The 21,490-nt window shown below is 40.0% G+C and overlaps 1 protein-coding gene across 1 annotated transcript in view; it reads right to left on the bottom strand.

Moving 5' to 3' along the window:
* The window catches only part of PTPN3 (protein tyrosine phosphatase non-receptor type 3), a 330,984-nt gene that overhangs the window by 57,551 nt on the left and 251,943 nt on the right, over positions 1-21,490 (bottom strand). Inside the window, exons 15-18 of the mRNA XM_077809200.1 lie at positions 8,592-8,790; positions 6,358-6,435; positions 5,294-5,350; positions 141-297 (exon numbers count right to left, since the gene is read on the bottom strand). Coding sequence (XP_077665326.1) covers positions 141-297; positions 5,294-5,350; positions 6,358-6,435; positions 8,592-8,790 — 491 coding nt within the window. The remainder of the gene's footprint in view (positions 1-140; positions 298-5,293; positions 5,351-6,357; positions 6,436-8,591; positions 8,791-21,490) is intronic.

The raw sequence follows: 21,490 nt of genomic DNA, 5'->3' as shown, positions 1-21,490 counted from the left end.
AAATGCTACCACTCTATTTCAGTACAGACCCATTCACAGAATAACTCTTGATTATTAATATATTAAATTGCAAGGGGGAAAAAGCCACAATTTAAAGGCATGACAGTCTCAATTACATTTAAAATCCTTAGTGCAGTTACCTTTCCGCCTGACCAGAAGTGCAAGCTCTCTTGTGTGCAGTTCTCTGCTGGCTTTTATAAACATTACCACTTGGTCATGAGTATGCTCTGAGATGTCTCGACCATTGATTAACACTATCTGATCACCTTCATTCAGTTTTGGAATACATGTATCAGCCTGTTTCACAACCAAAGAAAAAAATGTCAGTTTATCCAACACCTTCAGTAGAACATTTCTAATCTCAGGGAGACTGAATTCATCGTGCAGCAAAGACAAAGTTATTCTCCTGACAAAGTCTTGCCCTTGGTATCAGAAGCTATGTCAGAGGATTCAGATCTAAAATTGTTCTAGTGGCTTCAGAATGAAGATGAGAGTAACAGTTCACACAGCCCATTAACAGCTATGCAAAAGTTTCTAATACTTTGGCATCTATATTTACCAAGCAGCCATAACTTGATATGTTTGATGCATCCGAGCTTTACAATCTGGACTTTTAGCAAGATTCTGAAAATATTTAGAAATATGGACTTTTAGAAAGATGTTGAAAAATGTCACACACATAAAAGAGAGCAGAATGATTAAAATAGCAAAAAATAGGAGTAAGTTTCAATTTGTATTGAGTAAAAATGCTTCATAACGTTAGTTTTGCTCCATCATCATACATGGAAACTGAAGATTAATATTAAATACCATATATGAGGGCTGTTCCTGTATTACACATCATTGGTTTTACTGAACTATAAACACAACTGATGAGTTATGCATTTTTTGTTAGATTCATACAAGCTTCTTCTTGTTCCACAGGGGAGAAGTGATCAGATTCTACCAGGGAGTTAGCAACTTTATTCCTGCCTCCCCATCAGCAATTTTCAAAGTAAGATGGTGTGGACAGGTCCTTTGATCTCCAACACCCACAGGCGCCACACTTAGGGGCAAATCCTATTCCTGCCCCTGCAGCCACAGAAAGTGGCAGGATTTAGGTGTGCCATGCATGCTGTGAACACTCCCTGATTGTGTGAAGATCTGCTAGAATCCTCCCTATACTGGACTCGGCATTGGGCTTTGGAATTTCTCCTCTGTTTTTCACCAGTGCTCTTTAGGACTCGGCAGATCTAAGGCCAAAGCAAGGCTGTCTGAGCAAGGATCCTGTGGAGCCAAAATCTCTCTGGGAGAGGCCTGCTAGAAGCAGAACAAAATCACTCATGTTTGCTTGTTGCTAGCAAAAACAGATATTCTGTTCTGGAGGCACCCAGCAGCATCAGAATGAAGTCTAGATGCTAGAAATCTGCCCATCCTTTCAACCTAATCTTAATTGTTCCCCCACCTATATCTGTTGGTGTTGCAGAGCTTCGCTAATCAATGTCTGTTCACCCAATGTTGTTTGTGCTGTCAAAAAACAGGACTGGGAACAAGTCGTCAGGATTAGCACTTTCCTCCCTGCTTTGGTTTACATGTTTCAGGCTGAATGGGGAACAGCTGACAGACTGAGGAAGAGAAATGGGCTAATGGCATATCGCATTTGCAGGCAGAAATAATAGATGATGAAAAGAAACGGTGAGACTGGCAAAACCAAGAGGGAGAGAAAGACAAAAAGGGGAAATCTGCAGGAAAAAAAGGGTGATCTGAGTAGGTGGGGAGAGAAACAAGAGAACAACCAGCGGACCAAATTTGGTGATGCATCATGGTCACGTACCACCTGAGCCATGTTGCACATATGTTAAGAAGACTGAAACTAAGAAGTGGGAGTGTGAAAGACACAATCAGATAAGGGGGAAAGAAAATAGTGAAATGGAAGACAGAACATAAGCAAAATGGAAAAGCTGCAGTTCCAGCATGGAAAAAGGGAAGAGGCAGTGTGCTGAGGTGTGTGGGTGTTTTAAGACAGACAAAAAAAAAAGAGGGAAAGAAAGAAGGGAAAATAGTTGTAATGGAGAGAACTGAAAATGATGAACAAAGAAGGGAAAAAATGCAAAAAGGCAAAGAAAAAATCTTAAAGGACAGCCACAACAGGATCGGGGTTTCTGACCCTTGGGGGACCAGGGCTCTGGCCTTCTGTCCCATGGGAGCACCGGGACTAAGGGCTTTAGACCTGGGGGGAGAGCTGGGGCTTGGGGATTCAGCTCCGTGGCTTCAGCCCTGGGGGGGAGGGGGGGGAAACGGGACGCTGGGGCTCCCCACTGCTCTGCTCTCAGCTTCAGTTAGGGCTTGGGGCATCAGCTACTGGGAGGAGTGCTGGGACTGAAACTGGTGCTCTCCTCGTAGTGAAAGCTCTGAGTCCAGTGCCCCAGAGGGGCTGAAGCCGGGACCGGAGCCATGGGGCTAAAGCTCCAAGCCCCAGCGCTCTCCCCAGTCTAAAGCCCTGAGTCCCGAGCTCCCCACCCGCACCTGGAGGCCTGACCCTCAATCCTTGCGACTATAGCCCCAACCCCGTGTGGCTGAAGCCCTGAGACTTTATGCCCCCTGTGGGGCTTAAGACCCGAGCTCCTGGGCCCCAGGGCTCCAAAGGGTCAGAAGCCCTGAACTCCCCCCCCAAACATGCAGCTGCAAGCCCAATCTCACCGTGGTGGAAGTCTTGAGCCCCAGGGCTAAAGCCCCAAGGCAGTACAGTATTTGCTTTTTTTTTGGTCTGCGCTGCTGCTTGATTGATGATGTCTGGTTCCACAGGGTGTCTGGTTGACCAGTAAGTCCGTAACTCTGGTGTTAGTATCTTTGAGATTCTATTCTACAGCAAGGCTACATCTTCACTAGAAACTGTGCAGTGGCACGTCTGCCGTGCTGTAGCTGCGCTACTGTAGTGCTTCAGTGTAGATACTCTCTACAACGATTCGAGGGGTTCTCCCATCACTGAAGTTAATCCACATCCCTGAGAAGTGGTAGCCATGTAGACAGAAGAATTCTTCCATCAACCTAGCACGGTCTACCCTGGAGGTTAGGTTGGCTTAATGATGTTGCTCAGGGGGTTAGATTTTTCCACACCCCTGAGTGATGTAGCTGGGTTGACCTAACTTTTTAGTGTAGGCCCAGATTTAATCAAGTGAGTCAAACAAGAAAGCAGAGAGTGGATTGTGAGGCATAAACATTTTACAGTGATTAACAGTTTGCCTGGAAGTTGACATTCTTCTCTGCCAGTAACCAAGAATGCTTGCTGTTAGTCAGCCACTTACCAAGGAATCCACAATGCAGACAGAGAAAAAGGGATCGAGGAGAGGAATCAATCCTTTCAATGCAGGTACAATATAATTTTTTTTCAGAGATCAAACTTTTCAAGACAATGGTGCTAATGGCTTTTCATCCAGTTTAAGAATGCCAAAGTTTGATATAATATGAAGTACTTCTTTCTTGGTCCTAAAAATTCCCCATACTGTTTTCAATCTGAGGTTGAATCAATTATAATTGTAATGGCTTCCTCATTATCCTGTTAGGACATTAAACTATTGACTTTTTAACATGAAGTACTTTTAAATGTCATCTACATTTAACTATAGTTCCATTTCTTCATTCTTGCATTGTCTTCCACCCAAAGTAGCTAGATGGATCTCCCTTCACTACAGCCACAAAAGTTAATTTACCCACAGGTATTCCCAGATGAGTATTGTTCCTTAACTAGAGGTAGATTGCTTTAAATTATATTTTCAATTACTTTCAGATTTAGAAGGGAAAACACCTGATTTATTCGGTTGCATACGTTTGTTCAAATAATTCCAGAACTCTTTTGGGAAGAGAAAAAAAGTGACCTTCACAATCTGGAAAGATAATGTGGGAATATACCATGTAGTTCCCTGGATGGGAAATGTCCGAATAATGAGTCATTCCAGAGCAAATTAATGAAGTAGCAAAAAGGATGAAAAGATTATAACATTAAGAATTTCTAGTTTTGTAGTCAGAATAGCCTTCAAATGCTCTGCACACCACATTAAAAGTGAACATTTGCCTGTCAGCTACACCATCTTATTAAGCAATCAGGAACTGATACACTTTACTTTTTGTGGAAAATGGTAAGACCAACATTAATCTTGAAGTACAGTAGAACCTCAGAGTTACAAACACCAGAGTTATGAACTGACCGGTCAACCACACCCCTCATTTGGAACTGGAAATATGCAATCAAGCGGCAGCAGAGACCAAAAAAAAAAAAAGGCAAATACAATACAGTAGTGTGTTAAATGTAAATAACTAAATAAATAAAGGTAAAGTTTAAAAAAGATTTGATAAGGTAAGGAAACTGTTCTAGTGCTTTTTTCATTTAAATTAAGATGATTAAAAGCAGGTTTTTTTCTTCTGCATAGTAAAGTTTCAAAGCTGTATTAAGTCAAAAGTTGTAAACTTTTGAAAGAACCACCATAATGTTTTGTTCAGAGTAATGAATATTTCAGAGTTATGAACAACCTACATTCCCAAGGTGTTCATAACTCTGAGGTTCTATTGTACTTTCAGAAAATGTAACTTGTTGCCTTTAGTTGCCATATAAAGTTACCTCTTTCCCATAAAACAAATCTAATGGATTGGATAAAAGGTTCCCAAACGTTGCTGCCCCTTGTTCACTTGCTTGGTGGTCTGCCAGGAGAGCACTAACTGGTCATGTGGGGCTGGCTCCTCTGTTTTCAGTTCATACATTTCTTTGAGACAACTACAAATTCATTAATTTGCGTAATTCTATTCGTTCAAGAAAGCTGAAAAAAAGCAAGCTGTAGCTGCCACACGGATGTTACATGATGACAAAGATAGGTAATGTGGGCCACACATTCATGATTGGGGCAGGATGTGGGACACAAGTCAATTTCTCTATTGTGATGTTGTCTGTGCTACAAAAAAGTTAGAGAATTCTTGTATTATACTGTGGTCTAATTACAATGAAACCTTTCTTTTTGAAACATCTGCAGTATGCAGACTGCAGCAGAAACCACACAGAATTCATATCAAATTATAATTGGTCTTATTTCAATTGTTATAGAAGTTTGGAAAATATACTTTGAAGTATGTGCCCAAAATAAAAACTTAAAATAAAATGACATTTGTCCTCCCAAATTTGATTTAGATGATGTATCTATTGTACGAGTCATAAAAAAGACATTTCAGCTATGTGTTACAATATACTTCATGTGTACAGACACTGGAAAAAAATTAGCTTTGCTACAAAGCCATACACTGAAAAACTACATGAGGATTTACTTACAGATGATCCTGGAGTTATTCTTGACACCACCAGAGGCATTTTTTGATCAACACCACCCTAAAAGATGTTAAGTAAACAGTGACTATAAAGATACCATTAGGATGTAAGCAGTACATTATACAACAAATAGTCTATTTTTTGTTCCTATGTGAATATAAAATTTATGCTTTGTACTTCACTGTCATGGGCTTGACCTCGCAAGGTGCTCAGTACTCATGCTTAAGTGCTGTGCTGAACTGGGACCAGAGAACTCAGCATCTTGCAGGATCAAACTATGAATCTCCAAGTGTTGTTGGTTTTTTATCCCTTTTTTATTTTATATGACACCGAAGTCTTATGGACATAAAATACATCTTCCCCAGGACTCGTGAGTGAAACAGGTGACCTAACAATGCCCACAAATAAGTGACAGGGATCAGATGCTAGAACTGGAGCCTGGTTCTCATTTTCACTATAGCCACTTTATATATATATTTATATATTCAGGCAGTGTAACAGGGCCTTAAAAAGGACATTAATCAGAAATTATGGAAGCTGCCGCTGCACCTCCTCCTCCAATTCCTTCATTTACTAGTTGTCACCTTTGCAATAACTGGTTCACCACTGGGTGCACACACACCATTAACATGTTCTGCTGATTGTAAAACAAGAAGGGCCTAGTTCTCCAAAAATGAGCGCCTGAAGTTAGGCTCCATAGTCCACTGGTAGGCACCTGAATAAATTATCTGCTTTTCAGATGTGTTGGACATACAGCAACTTCTACTAAAGACAACAGAAGCAGTTGGATACTTACTTTAGCCAATTAGGCCATTATTTGGGTGCCTATATAAGCAATTTAGGAACTTAATCTTAAACACCTATTTCTGAAAAATCTTGGCTAGAGTTTTTAACTCTTCAAAAAAAAAATCCTTGTGGGACAGCAAAGGCTCATCATATCCCTTAATCTCTTACCTCTGATGTAAACATGGATATAAAAAATGGAAAACAATATTGATTTGTTCAGTTAAGACACTAGTTACTTAACTATATTGCATGTTCATGAGATTTTAAGGCTCCCTTTTTACCTTCAGATTAAATCCAAATTTCCCATCTTCATCTGGAGTGATTCGTACCAAAAGCAAATCTCCATCAATTACTTCATTCTGCAACACATTGAAAAAAAAAATCTTCTAACATTTTCTATTTCTTTACACAAAATAATGGCAAAAAGAACACAATATTTCCTATTAATTCATATTAGAAAAAGTAAACATGGTAAAAATGACGAGGAGCTAGGATTGTACAGTACACAAAAACTGTTTGTATTTTGCTGTTTATTATACTGGAAGTGGCAGAGACTACCACAATTAATGATGCATAATGGTTTTGATCACAAGCCTGTTGCCCACAATTTTTAGAAATGATCACCTCCTCAATGCCTGATCCCTTGCCAAAGAGGACTTTTTGTTAAGTTTCAGACAAAAGTAGGCTAGACATTATTGATTTCAAGAACTATAAAAAATAAATGTTTCCATAAAAAAGTATATTTGGAATCTTTTTGAAGAGTTCCACAAGCCAGAGTGTCTGAAGTTTGAGGTGTAAAAATTGGCATTGACATAATCTTAATTGAGGGGTAGTTTACTTTATGGATCCACAGCAGAATTAACTGCGATTAGACTGAGTTACTGGCGTTGGAAAATTGCACGCTGAGCATACTTAGATTTTTCGAAACTATAATCTAAAGTGCAAAACTTAGAAAGTAATGGCTGCACATAGAGCAGGTTGAAAAATCTTACTGAACAATTTTCCATAAGAAAATTAAGTGTCATTGAAATGTTTTGCTAAAAGCAAAACTTTTTGCAGAGACATGCTGATGACAAACTTTTCGATGGGAAAAATCTAAATGATTAATTTCAACTTTCTTGTCTCATTTAATTTGCGTTTGACTTTTATATTATATTATATATTATGTGTTATAATACAATGTTTTAACATCATCAAAATGAAACATTTTTATGTATCTGAATTTCACAAGAAATTACATCTTTTTGTTTCAATTCAAAATGTCGATATTACCAGCAGGACGGAGTCCATTTTTTGACCAGCTCTACACGCACACATCAATCCAACTGATTCAGCTACGGATTTAAACCCTTAAGGACAGCAAGCACCGGGTGCTAGTTTTAGAAACTGTTAAAATATATTAAGCGAACTGCCAATATCCTCACAGCAAAAAGCACAGGCCATGCAAATTTGTCTGAGTAACTTGCATAAATTTCAGTATATTTACATAAAACTGTTTAGAACTAGGGAAAGGCAAAAAAAAAAGGGGAGAGGGGGGAGAAGAGGGAATAGGAAATCCCAGCATTTGATTGTTTTCCTCTTCCTCGCTTGCCCACATCAACATTTCAGTCCTTCACCCCAAGGAATGTCATTTTATCCACCATCCACATTTCATTGCTATTATCCCCCTCTCTGTCCTGAAGCATTTGAATTTAATCTTCCCCCAATAGCATTTCACACTCCCCATCAAGAGGCTCAATTTTAGCTATTCCACCCTCCACCCTTGCATTCCCTGCCATACCCTAGGCATTTTTACTCTACCATACACCTCTCCCCTACCCCACTTCCCACACGTGGTTTAGTTCGGCAGTATGGAGGGGGAGAAGGGTGAGGGTAGCAGTCAAGAAAACAGGAGTAGAAGGTTGTTAGACCCCTGGAAGACTTGTGAGGCTGGGGAGGGGAAGCAATAAGGGGGCTTCAGGGCTAGGTATGGAGCTTGGGAATAGTCAGCATAGCACTGGAGTTGGTAGTAGTGAGGGAGATGGGGGGCCCTGGGCAGCAGCTCTCTCTGGAGGGGATGGGGAAAAGGGGTTAGAGAGATTGAGGGGCAAGGGGAGCCAGAGAGTGGTGGGCAGCTGTTGCCTGCTGTATATGCTGAGGGGCACTGCTGTCTACTGGCATGTATAACAGCTCTGACTGACTTTTCTTCCTCCAGAGACGGGGAACTAGGGTGAAGGGCAGACAACTATATGGGGCTTTCCCCTTAAATTAGGGGTTTTTTTCTGCAGATGGGTCTGAAAATTTGGAGCCTATGGAAAAGCCACAGAGCTGGCAGACTTGCCTGCCACATTGCATAGTGTTTTCCTCTTTGGTAAATGTAAATCTTAATAAACCAGATTTACTCTTATTAGTGCATGCCATTAAACATGTAAATTGTGCAACAGTCAAGTTAACACTACTGGAATAACCCAAAGAATGCTTTATCTCACAGACTGGATGCACATTTATACTAGGCCTTCTCCGTTAAACAACTTACCTTATCACAGTAGTACTGACTGGAATCTTCTGTTAAGCTCCCTTTGGTGACATTGTCATATGTTTCTAAAAACTGTTTGTCCACCCCATCCAATGGATAAGAGCCTGAAAAGTTACCAACTCCATTGGGAGACTGGGACAAGGCAACAGGTGAGGTATGAGTCAGACAGTTCTGTGTTGGACTATTTTCCAATACATTCCTTCATTAAAAGAAAAAGAAGGTACATTAAAAAGGTACTGATATTCATGGGTCTAAACTCAACATACAGTAGTAATTACAAACATGTAATGTCAACTTCTTATAGCAGAGCGCCAGTTAAAGTTGAGCGTCACTTTCTATTTAACAGCAGACTATTCTAAATGCTCTAAAATCCATTACTTGGATTATCTTCAAATTTACTATGCCTCATGGGGGTGGGGGAATAAGGTGATTTGGTCAAAATTTGGGGTCATTTGAACAAGGCATTCCTGAGATATGCGCTACCCCTCAAAAAAACCCAACATCTGTTGATAAAATCATCTGGTTTTTTAAAACTTTTTTACTGCCAAGTGGGTACATCTTGGGCTCAAACTATGCCTCTAATCCTCTTGAAACTGATCTCAGCCACTTGGCATTTATCCAGCTGTTGGGGAAGCAATATTGAAAATACTGAAAAAATTATTAAGGGTAAAGTTTATAGAAGTTTCATCTCTGCCTCCCCAAGCCTTCCCACATCTATAGCTCCTTTTTCTGTTTCCCCTTTAAAACTGAGGAAGGGTGGGGAGCTGGGTATGAGCATGTTCAGTAAAATGGCACAGTACACAGCACTGAGATAGTAGGGGGACATTTAGCACAGAACATCTCACTGATATTAATGAACCACTTCACACCTCTCTGAGCTTCCTATGCTACAGATGGATGTGTAGAGCTCCTTCCCCATACACTAGGCCCAGGTCTGGGGTAGTGGACTTGGCAAGGATGAGGGAGGAACAGTGCTCAGAGTAGTGGGGGTTTGCGGGGGTGGGAAGTGAGAGCAGTGGGCATGAGGAGGTGACCATTGGAGGTCATGGAGCAGTGTCGGACCAGTGGTGGGGAATTCTGAGCAGTGGGGAAGAATTTAGAAGCAATTAAAGGGTTGTTGGAGCAGTGCAGGAAAGAGTGGGATGCAAAGGAAAGCTGTGCAGTAGGAAACGTTGGGGGCTTTGAATTCTGTCCCCCAAAACCCTCTCTCTTCAAAAAACGTTCCCCACTGACTCCAGGCTAGTCCTTGCATAGTTCCTGCCTTCTCTCTCCAGCTCCATAGCCTGTGGGTCCCATTCCAATGCCCACCCTTCCCTGTGGAGGAGAATCAGGCTGTGATACAGGCAGAGAGAAAGAAGTCACAAAGATGATGCAGAGGCAGTGAAGTGACTAACATCTAGCCAGTGCATCCTGTGGCCAAGGCAATCATTAACAAGGAGCCAGAGGAAGTAAAAAAAGAGCTGGGCTGTGGAACATGGGGATACTGAGAAACTATTCTTAAAAATGACAAGGAAATGAACTTCACCAAAACCTCGTTAATGCAGTTATGGTTGCCCAGCAGTGCCTTCTGCCGTGCCAGAATATTGAATTCAGCTATACCCAAACTTCTGAAAACCAGGACAAGAAGAGCTAGAGCAACAAAAACAACCCTCTGAAAACCAAGACATAGAAAATTAAGTTAAAGTACACATCATCCCTACAATGCTATTTTAACTCTGTTTCCTGGAGCTGGAAAGAGCCATTGGAAATGGTTCGGGATGAGGTAGGGTGCAATAATAAGAGAATGTGCCATTATTTGTAGTGGTGTGCAAAAATTTGAGTTCCAGCATTTATCTGCATGCACTCCAACTACCTCACTTCTTGTACTGAACAGCGGAGGATTAGTTGGAGCAGATTGGCAGAAGTTTTACACTAATACAAGAAGGAGTGCATGTTTACTTTGAAGGATTAGGTATTCTTCATTTCAGCACTGTGTTCTGGAAGTTGTAGCAGCAGAAATGCACAGGGGGATCTTCTTGTCAGCAGTCTAATGACATACAAAACAGTAGTCTCTCGGGCTTAGTGGGGTAAGATTTTGGTTTCTCTAGTAATTATTGTTATGAATATTGTATACCTCAAGATATTTATGATTCAAATATAAATCAGTATTATAAAGATACCAAAGTTAGATGTGTAAGTGGATCACACTAACATAATCTTTGAGGAATACAGCAAATGTTCACATTTCTCTTGTAACATCAGATTACAGTCCATAATGATTCCCCAGTGCAGGAAAAGTTAACAGCGCTAGGCATGGATGTGACTTCCAAACTGCTTAATTTAATGTTTTTGGTACTATATAAAGAACTACCAGATAAATCACCAACAGATTTTAGCATAATTAAACTTTTACTATATATTCTACAGAGCAATTTAAAGAAGTGACACTTTGCAAATTACGATGTTTGGATGCTTACTGGCATGTTAGAATTCAACATGTGTCTAAAGCTTAGTTTTGAGATTTTTTTAAAGATTTTTTTAAGACATTTTCTAACTATTTAAATAGAAAGGCTTCAAAGATTTCATTCATTCATAATTTTACTTCATATCTGAAATCCCCATTTTCAACAGTAGAATGTCTGTATGCTTATAAGAAAACTCACTTTGGTGATTCTTGTTCAGATGACCTGTCAAAAACAATAAGCGAACATAGGATAAATATCTTCAGGAGAATTGGAACAAAGTATACCACAATTCTAATCTAAAAAAACAATTTCAAGACCTGAGGGCTGTATTCATAGCAATTTAAGGACTTAATTCTATACAGGAAGTAGAACCTGAACCCGGGAAAATAATTAAAGATTTTGTGGATCACTGAAGAAATATTAAACTAACCCCAGCATTTCATTTCTACCACAAAGCCAGCTAACAAAAAAGTTTATCTGCAATCACAAATTATACTAGTGCACAGCAGTGTCAGGATTCAGACTGTTTAATAAAATACTCCTTATCACTCAAGATGGAGCTCTTTGTCATGGCCCACAAAGACTACAGAAGGCACTGCTGATGCTCTGCAAAAACCACATGCTGAAGACACAAATGAAAGTGGCACAGCCCTTGCAGTTAGCAGAGTTGCAGTATACTTGTCCCCAAAATGCAGGGCAGAATGGCTGCTTATACAGAAAGCCTGCAGACAAAAGCATAACTGCATGCGCATGTGTACGATACAGTACAGGAAGCAAAGGCAAGTTAATTGATGTTCATTACAGAGCAGCTTGACTAGGAAGAGCAGGGATTTTTCCAAATGTGATCCACATCTCAATAGAGATATTGACTTGTGGACAGCTCCTCGCACATTCATGATTGCATAAATCACTCCGCTCCTCTCTGCAATCATAAAATCCCTGTGTCAACTACAGCAATTGCTTAAATGGAAAAGACGAGGAGAGTATTTAATATATGTTTAGCTTTTCTCAATATGATGGAGAAACTGAAAGCAAGAAGAAGAGCCAGCACCGTGTCACCAATCAGCACTCTGTGGACCATCAACTGCTCCACAGATCACTGGTGGTCCCTGGGAACCAACAGGGTTGTATAGAGCAAGACCAACAGCTCCATCCAACTATAAAGAGGCATCGACCTTGATGGTTCTGGTTCCCAACCCCAACACAGCAGCTTGGAAGAGGATTTGGAATACAGATCTAGAAGAAACACCCTAGAAGGAACTGCCTACTTCGGAAAGTCAGGAAAAAGTTTTCTTACTGAAAGTTTTCCACCACATTTTGTTCTATCAAGGTGGTTTTTACTTAAGAGGGCCAGATCATTAAATCTAGGTCCAGAGATGAAAAAATTGGTGGCTTTGTCATTTTCTGCAAGAGGAGATGTGCTTTGTGATTTTGCTGCCATGGAATTTGCTGATAAATTGTGCTCCAAAATATAAGCCTTCTTTTAAAATATTTTAACAAATATTTACATTTCTAATTCTTCTGTAACATGAACCAAGCATACAAACAAATTGGACAGAGATGACTGCAGACAGCCTGAAACATTTCCGGAAGTGTAAATTGTTCCCTTTATCTCAATGATGTGTTAACCTGAAACCTAATAATGACAATTTAAAATGCCAACAGTGTTAAATATTTCACTTTTGACCACTGAAACGTGCAACTAATGTCCTTATCCCATGGTCCTATCCATCTGCTGTCCCAAACTTTCTCAGCTGACAAAACCTCTAGCTTCCCTCCGGAAGACCTTTACAAGACAGTTCTGCATTCTGAATAAAAAAGTTTGGCAGAAGATGAATTTGTTTTAAAATAGCAAATTAAACAAGAGGAATACTGTATCCAGTGTATAATTCATTTTTAGATTTAATTCAGTAAGACGGATTTTTAATATATCTTCTGCCTGTGTAACTTACATGCTTTATACTGCAGCATTTGAACTTGTTTGATTCAACAAAGGAGAGAAACAGTCTGGAGGGTGGGAAGGACATGGAGGGCAACTTTGTCAGGGCACAGAGCATTCAGAACTTGGGTGTGGCAGTTACTAGACATGCTCAGTAGCTGTTTCTGAATCTGTACAGGAACTTTTCATTGTGGTCAATCCGCCTGGCGGGTCACCCTCCAAAAGCTGAGCCTATCAGAGCATCAGGTGGCTGAGGGGAAAGGGCAGGTTATGAATATGAGTTAAAAAGGGAGCCCCGTGGACTCAGCAGCTGATCATCGTAAGACCATGAGATGTGCTGTGAGGGCTGCATCCCAGTCATGTAGAACTTTGGATGCAGAGCAATGCTATTCCAGCTTTACTTACTAGAGAAGCCCTCCATTGGGATGTTTTGTCCACTGTGGTCTGTGTCATAGACCCAGAGGGAGAGCTGGGGTGAGCATTTGTTGCCCTAGAGGCTACAGAGCCAGCAGAACTTACATTCAGCTATCAGCTAACTGCTCTAAACTGCAATTCTGCCTCAGTTAAAGAGAGAGAATGGAGCAGAGCTTAGTGTGGTGAGGGTTTTTAAATTCTTGCCTGACTTAGCTGCGCTTATGGGGAGAAGATGGTGCCCTATAGAATGAGAGCCTTACAGAGATCGAGGGAATGGATGATTTATATGCTGATCCCAATATCTGTACCATTTTGAACACAAGCTGCAGATTTCTGTTTCCTCGGCAACTGAGGAGCAGTCAGCTGTTAACCGAAGGGCTGGAATAGGACTAGCTATGGAGATCCTCAGACTGTTTGCTGACAGGTTCTGAAGTGTTGAAAGACAGATGTTCCCACTCTTCTCAAGCTCTGGGGAGTCCAGGGGACACACAGAACGTATTATGGCCACACTACAGAGACATCTCTGAGAGAAAATCAGAGGGGAATGTATTTGTGTGCGCGCACTGAAGTATAAGAGATATTATCTTGAAACTTTATATTTTAATGTATGTAACAGAAACAAAGTGGGGAACTCTGTAAAACAAACACCAATCGATTTACTAATAGCTTTTGTTTAAAGTTATTCATAGTTTTCCAAATACCATTTACCATATTTTATACTGTTTACTGTGTGCATTAAATGTTTTAGTAAGACAGTGTATGGTAGTCTCTCTCTGAAATGGACTGGTAACTATTAACATCTGTTATCAGGGCTTCACATACAACAGCTGTAGCATTACCAGACAGAACTCTAATCTGTGCTTCAGCAAAGAGTTAAACTGAGGTGCAGGAAGAAGGGGAGTTTAACAGAGTTACATTTACTATTGTTTTACCATCCCACTAGTGCTGCACCAGAATGCTACAGCATCTATTGGCCTTGCCACAGAATATGGTTAAGGGGTAATAGAAAACCAGCACGGAGGAACTAACTGCACACCACCACTGGGAGAAGCACTAGTGGACACCCCACCTCACCCCACCCCCAGGCCATATTCTAGGGATTGCAGTCTCATTGACAGGTTTCAGAGTAACAGCCGTGTTAGTCTGTATTCGCAAAAAGAAAAGGAGTACTAGTGGCATCTTAGAGACTAACCAATTTATTTGAGCATAAGCTTTCGTGAGCTACAGCTCACTTCATCGGATGCATACTGTGGAAAATACAGAAGACGTTTGTTTTTATACACACAAATCATGAAAAAATGGGTGTTTAACACTACAAAAGGTTTTTTCTCCCCCCACACCCCACTCTCCTGCTGGTAATAGCTTATGTAAAGGGATCACTCTCCTTACAATGTGTATGATAATCAAGGTGGGCCATTTCCAGCACAAATCCAGGTTTTCTCATTGAATAGTGAATATCACGATGGGGAGGAGATATTCTATATGAGAGTAGTTCTCCACATTGTATTCCACAGACCACTTAGTCTACATTTCTTTTACAATGTCCTCTTTCAACTTCCTAGTCCACGGCCACTTGTTGCTTAGACATTTTATTCTACAAACCAGAAGAAAGGGATCTGCTGACCACACTTTGGGAGCCAATGTCCTAAATTATGACTTCCTGGGACAGGTCCTAGGGACCTCAAAGAGCATTGGTTTCAGGGAGCTGACACAGTGAACACATGGCTTTTCCAAGGATTATTTTTTGTCTGTCTGTTCAAGCAACTAAGTTAAACAGATTAAATATCATATTACCTGCAAGCAACTTTGTCACCTTGTTTTGTGTATGTCTCCGTCTCCTCCTCAATGTGATGTCATCTCCCTGCGTCCCATCACTGTATCTAACCTGGATTGTAAAATCCTTAGGACAGGGACTATTATTTATTTGGTTATGTCCCTGAAAGGTTCTTAAAAAATTGCTGCTGTTGTTATAAACATATGTTAATAATAAAAGTGGCTAAGCCTTTTTTGATCTACAACTCTGCAGATGGTGGATCTTGGGACAACAGCTATCTACATCCTTATATAGTAGTTATCTCTAGAAATAGCATGTGTAAATATACCTGTGTATTTCAGTTAGTTAAAAAAATTACATGAACTGTGGTGGTTAAATTAGAAGTAACTAAGTGATACTGTGGAAAATACAATAATGAACGCCAAATGGTAATGGACTTTAAACAGAAAAAAAAGTATTTTTGCATTCAATTGTTTAAAACAGATCAACTATATTATATAATGTCAAGTATCGGGGGTAGCCGTGTTAGTCTGTATCCACAAAAACACCAAGGAGTCCTTGTTGCTTATATTATATAATGCCATCTGGAAGTAAAAGCCATAATTGAGCATTGCTGCAAACTAGATCCATAGTGTCTGGAATCATAGGACTGGAAGGATTTAGAGAGGTCACCTAGTCCAGTCCTCTCCACTCATGGCAAGACTAAGTTTTATCTAGACCAAGACTATCCATAAACTTAAAATGTACTTAAAAGGAAATCAGCTATTAATGCTTTCACATGAAGTGAGGTGCCATACCAAAATAATTCATTTTTAAAAAAACTGGTCAATCAAATTAGTGCAGGTGTAGAAGGTTATAACATATTTACATCTCACTAAGTGTGAAGAAGAAAAAAAAGGTGGGTGGGAGAGGAGGTAATAGTTTTATTTCATTAAGTCATTAATGAATTCATTAATCAGTTTTTTTACCCAAGCCTCAAACCTCTGAACACCATAAAGTAAACATGCTGAATGTCCCCTCATACTGCTCTGCTCTTGTAAAGAGGAAGGGGTACTTAACTGAAATATAAAAGAACCCTGTGTGCAACTGAAAACCCTTTTTCGCTTACAATCAGAACAGAGCTGACCAGTATGGTGGAGGAACAGTCCTATGCTGACCACGTTATGGTGCCCTTTAATTCAACTTTGATATTTTCTCAAAATAGACTCACAAAACTGGAATAAATACCTCAAGTCGTTTTTGCTTTTCTAACATTTAATTCTTAAACATCAGGCACAAAAATTAGACTGAAGAATGTTAACCATTAGGATAACATGAAGGTAAGGTGCAAGTTAAGTGTTGATTTAGAAAACACGGAGATACACATTTTTTAAAACTGATTCACAATTTCTTCCTTCCATCCTATACCACTCCCCTTGGTCAGTGGTAAATAACTAACCTTCACAGAAATGATTAAGTAAGAGTGCTGCCTTGCATTACTTACTTCCTGACAATAGTTCTCTATGTATACCTAAAAAAGGGAAAGGTACCATGTTTACTCTCTCTGTGGAATGAATATGTTTTTCTGTACATATTGTCTGCCCAATTGGATTATTGCAGCTCTACATGTGCAACGATGAACTGCTCAGTCTCTTTTCTAACAAAGCTATAATAGAATAGTCATGCTGCCTTTGAATTGTTTTTTTAATTTACAAACCAGTAACTATTCAAGAACTTTGGGTGCTGGATAGAATGAAAACAAAAAACAATTATACCAGGTAATGAAAAAAATGGAGATCTCCCCCATAACCAACTAATCCTTAACCAAGCATTCTATAACCTAACCATCCTCTCTCACACCTCTGGTACAAGTCAAGGAAAACAGATAAGCTCTGTAGTGTGTTTGGAAAGTCACTGAATCCAGGCTCTAACAGATCAAGAGGAAAGTGCATTTATTAGGTAAGGACCCTCTACTGAAACTTCTCTGCCATCAACCTCCTCTCTTTTTAGAGGGATGGGAGTTGGGGACTGTCACAACTGCCTGTTTAGTACAATATTTGACTTACAAAGCTGTATTGTGACAGGATGAATATTTGCTTCATGAAAGCTATTACAGCATATACCAGTAACACTTGTTCATAGACAATGGCTTGTCTCTATTTCAAATTTTCCTTCAGAGTCCTTCAGTATTCTGGATTTAGTTTTTTTTTTAATAGTTAAAAGAAGTCTGACTGTATACATCAGTATGGGGGAAAAGGGCTTTCTGTAACGCATTTTCTGTCAAAGCTAAAATGTTCCCTTTTTTACTTAATTCAATTTTAAAACAACATTAAATACTGACGCCTAGGTGTCACTTGCCACTTTCAGTTTCTTCTATTATCTATTGTTCTCTTAAACATTAGCTCTAAATAATTACTCAGGCATTCAGATGGAAATTAGATGTAGGACTAGGAATGAGTGCATATCACTTTTTAAAAAAAATCTATTACGTGGCCTACATATTTTGTCTATATAGAAACTCTGTTCCAAAATCTGGAAGGATGAGAAATGTCTGTGTAAAATAGGAGTTCGCTAACAGTTAAATATGAAAAAGGTAAAGGAAAATATTATAGTAGACAATATAATTTTACAAGGCATTCAAATCTCAATTAAAAGCAATAAGTTACATTAAGTTACAGAAAGAAATGGAATTGGTGGGGAGAGTAAACTAAGTTTGAAGGAATAGGTGGTAACAGAGGGTGCTGGTACGGGGAATAGCTAAAAGGTTATTTTTCTGCATGCAGGACAGAATATGTAGGTTTTGGAGATATCTTCCACTGAACGCATCCGATGAAGTGAGCTGTAGCTCACAAAAACATATGCTCAAATAAATTTGTTAGTCGCTAAGGTGCCACAAGTACTCCTTTTCTTTTTGCGGATACAGACTAACATGGCTGCTACTCTGAATCCTAGAAAGTAGTGATCCAAAGTTGTGGTCCTTTAGACGTATGTCTACACTGGAAAATGCATCATGTTAAATAACAGGTTTTAACAAACACTGTGTTAAACGCAACTTTGACGTTGGTCTGGACAAGGAGTTATGTTTAAAAACATGCAAGCTCCTCATGGTAAATTTAAATTAAAATTTTGCTAAAAAAACTTTTAAACACCACTCTTCTTGTCCACACTAATGTCAAAGTAACGTTTAACACCATGTTAATGAAAATGTTTTAACATGCTTCCCAGTGCAATGCATTGTCCCAGTTTAGACCAGCCCTATTCCATGGCTATTCTGTGTTCTGTATGGAATGAGTGTGTCAGTCCAATCCCTAGTGGACAGGTGGTCATATCACAACACATCACCAAATTTTGGAACTAACTGCCACCAGAGTTTCAGAAGACATCACAAATTAATAGCCACAGAAAGAGAATTTCTCCCTCTTCTTATAATGTTCCTTCATAAGTCAGGATACAGGCACATCGTAGGACAGTGTGCAAATGTGCATGGTCTCTAACTGTGCTACATTTTCTGTGGCACAGTTAGTGACTTAATTCTCTAGGGCTGTCATTTTGGCAACTTCTCACAAATGCTAAATTCATACAAAAATAAAGGAGGGAAAATAATTAGCAATACTACTAGGATATGTAGGTGCTAAAGATGTTGAATAAAGCTATATCAGTGTTATTTTTTTAAATATACATGGCTAGTTTGCTTTAAAACATTGTTTTTGTGAAATATCTAAAATTTCCACAAGTTTATAAATAACAAAAATGGGATAGGTTTTTAGTTTTATTTTTTTAAAAGCATGAAGCGTTAATAACTCATCAGATGAGGGTGCTGCAACAAAGATGTGACCTCCAACAAAGGAGAGATCTGAATTGGCAGAAAGGCAAAAGCAACTGAGGATATCAAGATGCATGTTACGGTTTGTGCAGCACTTTACACTTTCCAAGTGCTAGCACAAGAACAAGGAAGGAGAGGAGGGTATAGATATCAAGGTCCTTGAAGACTTTCAGGATGGAATGATGTGACCATGCAGAGGTGTGAAGGTGTCCAAGACATGCTAAGAGGCTTCAGAAGAATTTTAGTTATCAAGGCAAGAAAAAACAAATGTATGGAGGAACAAATCAGAGGAGTAAGCATTGAAGCAGCATCAGATACAGGATATGTTTGAGACTTGATAGTAGATTGACAGTATACTAGATTTAGGGGGAAAAAAAGAGCTCAGTATCAAGGATACACTCCACATTTATCAAACTGAAAACAAAATGGCTATCAGAGCTTAAAACTACAGATGAGAATATTTTTTCCTGCCAAATAAAAGAACGTCCATCTTGGTGTCATTCAGCTGAAGAAAATAAAGGCTGGGCCAGACGATATATTCAAGAAAGATAAGCCTGGAGACAAAAAAGAGATCAGGGCAAGATTTAAAGGAGCAAGAGAACTGAGTGTCAACAGCACAGAATTGATGAGGAGATTCCCTTTTGAAATAATACAGTGTGGAAGGTGGAAAATATAGGTGTGAGAGGAATGAGAACAGAGCCTGAGGAACCCACCGAAGACCTGGTTCTTGTCTGATATGTACTTCAAGGCCAGGAAAGAGCAGGAAGAAAAACGATAACTGAAGTAGGATGAAGAAGCAGCAGCCGCCAGAGACATCAGCATAAAATTAAAATCTTTTTAAAAGCTTATTCTCAGTATGGCCAACAGTGCCCTGAGGTCAAGAAGGAAAACTGTAAAGAAATCCTGTTTAGCAAAGTAGAAAGCATTTAATGGCCACTGAGCCCTGAGAGTGGGAGACAGCCAGAATAGAATGGATCAAAGATCCTGTGAACAATCAGGAATTAGAAGACATGAGAGAAGATTGCAGAGAGAGCTAACAGGATTTGAGGAGACAGTTAAGAGTATTGAGATCAAGGAGGAGTTCCCTGAGAAGCAATGTGATGGCTGCACTTTAGATAAGCAGGAGATAGTACCAGTAGACATGGCAAAGCTGAAGATGGCAGTGATATGAGCTGGAGTGGGGTGACAAAATGGGAGCAGAGAGGACAATATAGAGTTCAAGGAAGGAGTGTTGATCTCTGAAAGACAGATGTTATGTTCAGGTGTGGAAACCTGGAGATTACAGGAGAATTGAGTGGATGCTAAGGGATAGAACTGGTGGAAGCTTGAGAGGAAGGGGACACTGAAGGTACTAAATGGTACCACAATGGTACTGAGGCACTTTTACAGTGGAAAGAAATGACCAACTCCAGAGTGTGCTGATAAGGAGGAGGCAAAGTTGGGTAGTTGAAGGAGTAAAATGATAGTGTAGATGAGTAAACAAGGTTTTCTAATAATTTTTGAAGTTACAGAACAATTAAATAGTATTGTGATAGGGTGTACACTTGCAACCTTGTGCCCCAAGGGGTTTAAGGGCAATATGGGGCCCACGTAGCCCCACCCTGCCCCTCCGGGACGAGCAAGTATGCTCCGACTGGAGGAGAGGGTTAAAAAGGAGCTCAGAAGCCCAGGCAAAGGGTAATGGATGGGCTACAAAAGTGAGGAATTCTTCTCCAGCAAGCCAGACAAAAGAGTGAGTCTGAGTGGGGACCACCGATTGGGTAAGGTCCTCAAGCAGAGCCTTTTCTAACCATCTCCCCCTTGAGAACTCACAGGTCCAGCAGGGCCCCTCCTTTGGACTCTTTTGTTGTGAGGTGATTGACTGGCTGGAGTATAGGGGCCATGCACCAAACTGAAGGGATCTATAGGCAGGAAATACCCCAGGGAAGCAACTCACTGCAGGTACAGGGCCATGGGCTGGGACCCAATGGAGAGCAAGTGTCCGGGTCCCCCTACCACAACCCCTTAAGGATCTTGACCCAGAAGTGGGTGGAAAGCCAAAGATTCCTGGCTTAGGATAGGAATAGGCACCTCTATCACCCTAACACAGAGGCAAGAGGCCAGAGGTTGGGTGTAATAACCACTAGCTCCTGGTCCTCTGAGCTCCATATCACAGGTACCTTTGTGGAAAGCCTGACAGAAGATTATACAGCTAGATCAAAAGGCCACAGAGGAGAGGCTATGGAGCACTGCATATTTATTTATAAGGATCAGAAGTGTCTCAGAAGCAATTATGAGTGCTACTTATCCCACTTATTAGGATTAATCAAAATCTATAATGATATAATGAAGCCAATGTTGATTTTAAACTGTAGTCTTTTCAGGCTAGGAATCCAGGACATGGCACACACTGTAAACCAATAGTACTATATTACAAAAAAACCCCAGAATTTGTTTATTTTAAATTGATATTTAGTACCAATAATTTAATAGGTCTATTTAAAGAGATGCTGTCAAAGCCTACAAACCACTAATATGACAGCATCC

This window comes from Eretmochelys imbricata, chromosome 2 (assembly GCF_965152235.1).
Source record: "Eretmochelys imbricata isolate rEreImb1 chromosome 2, rEreImb1.hap1, whole genome shotgun sequence".
Taxonomy (NCBI): domain Eukaryota; kingdom Metazoa; phylum Chordata; order Testudines; family Cheloniidae; genus Eretmochelys; species Eretmochelys imbricata.
This window is presented reverse-complemented; position numbering and strand designations above follow the sequence as displayed.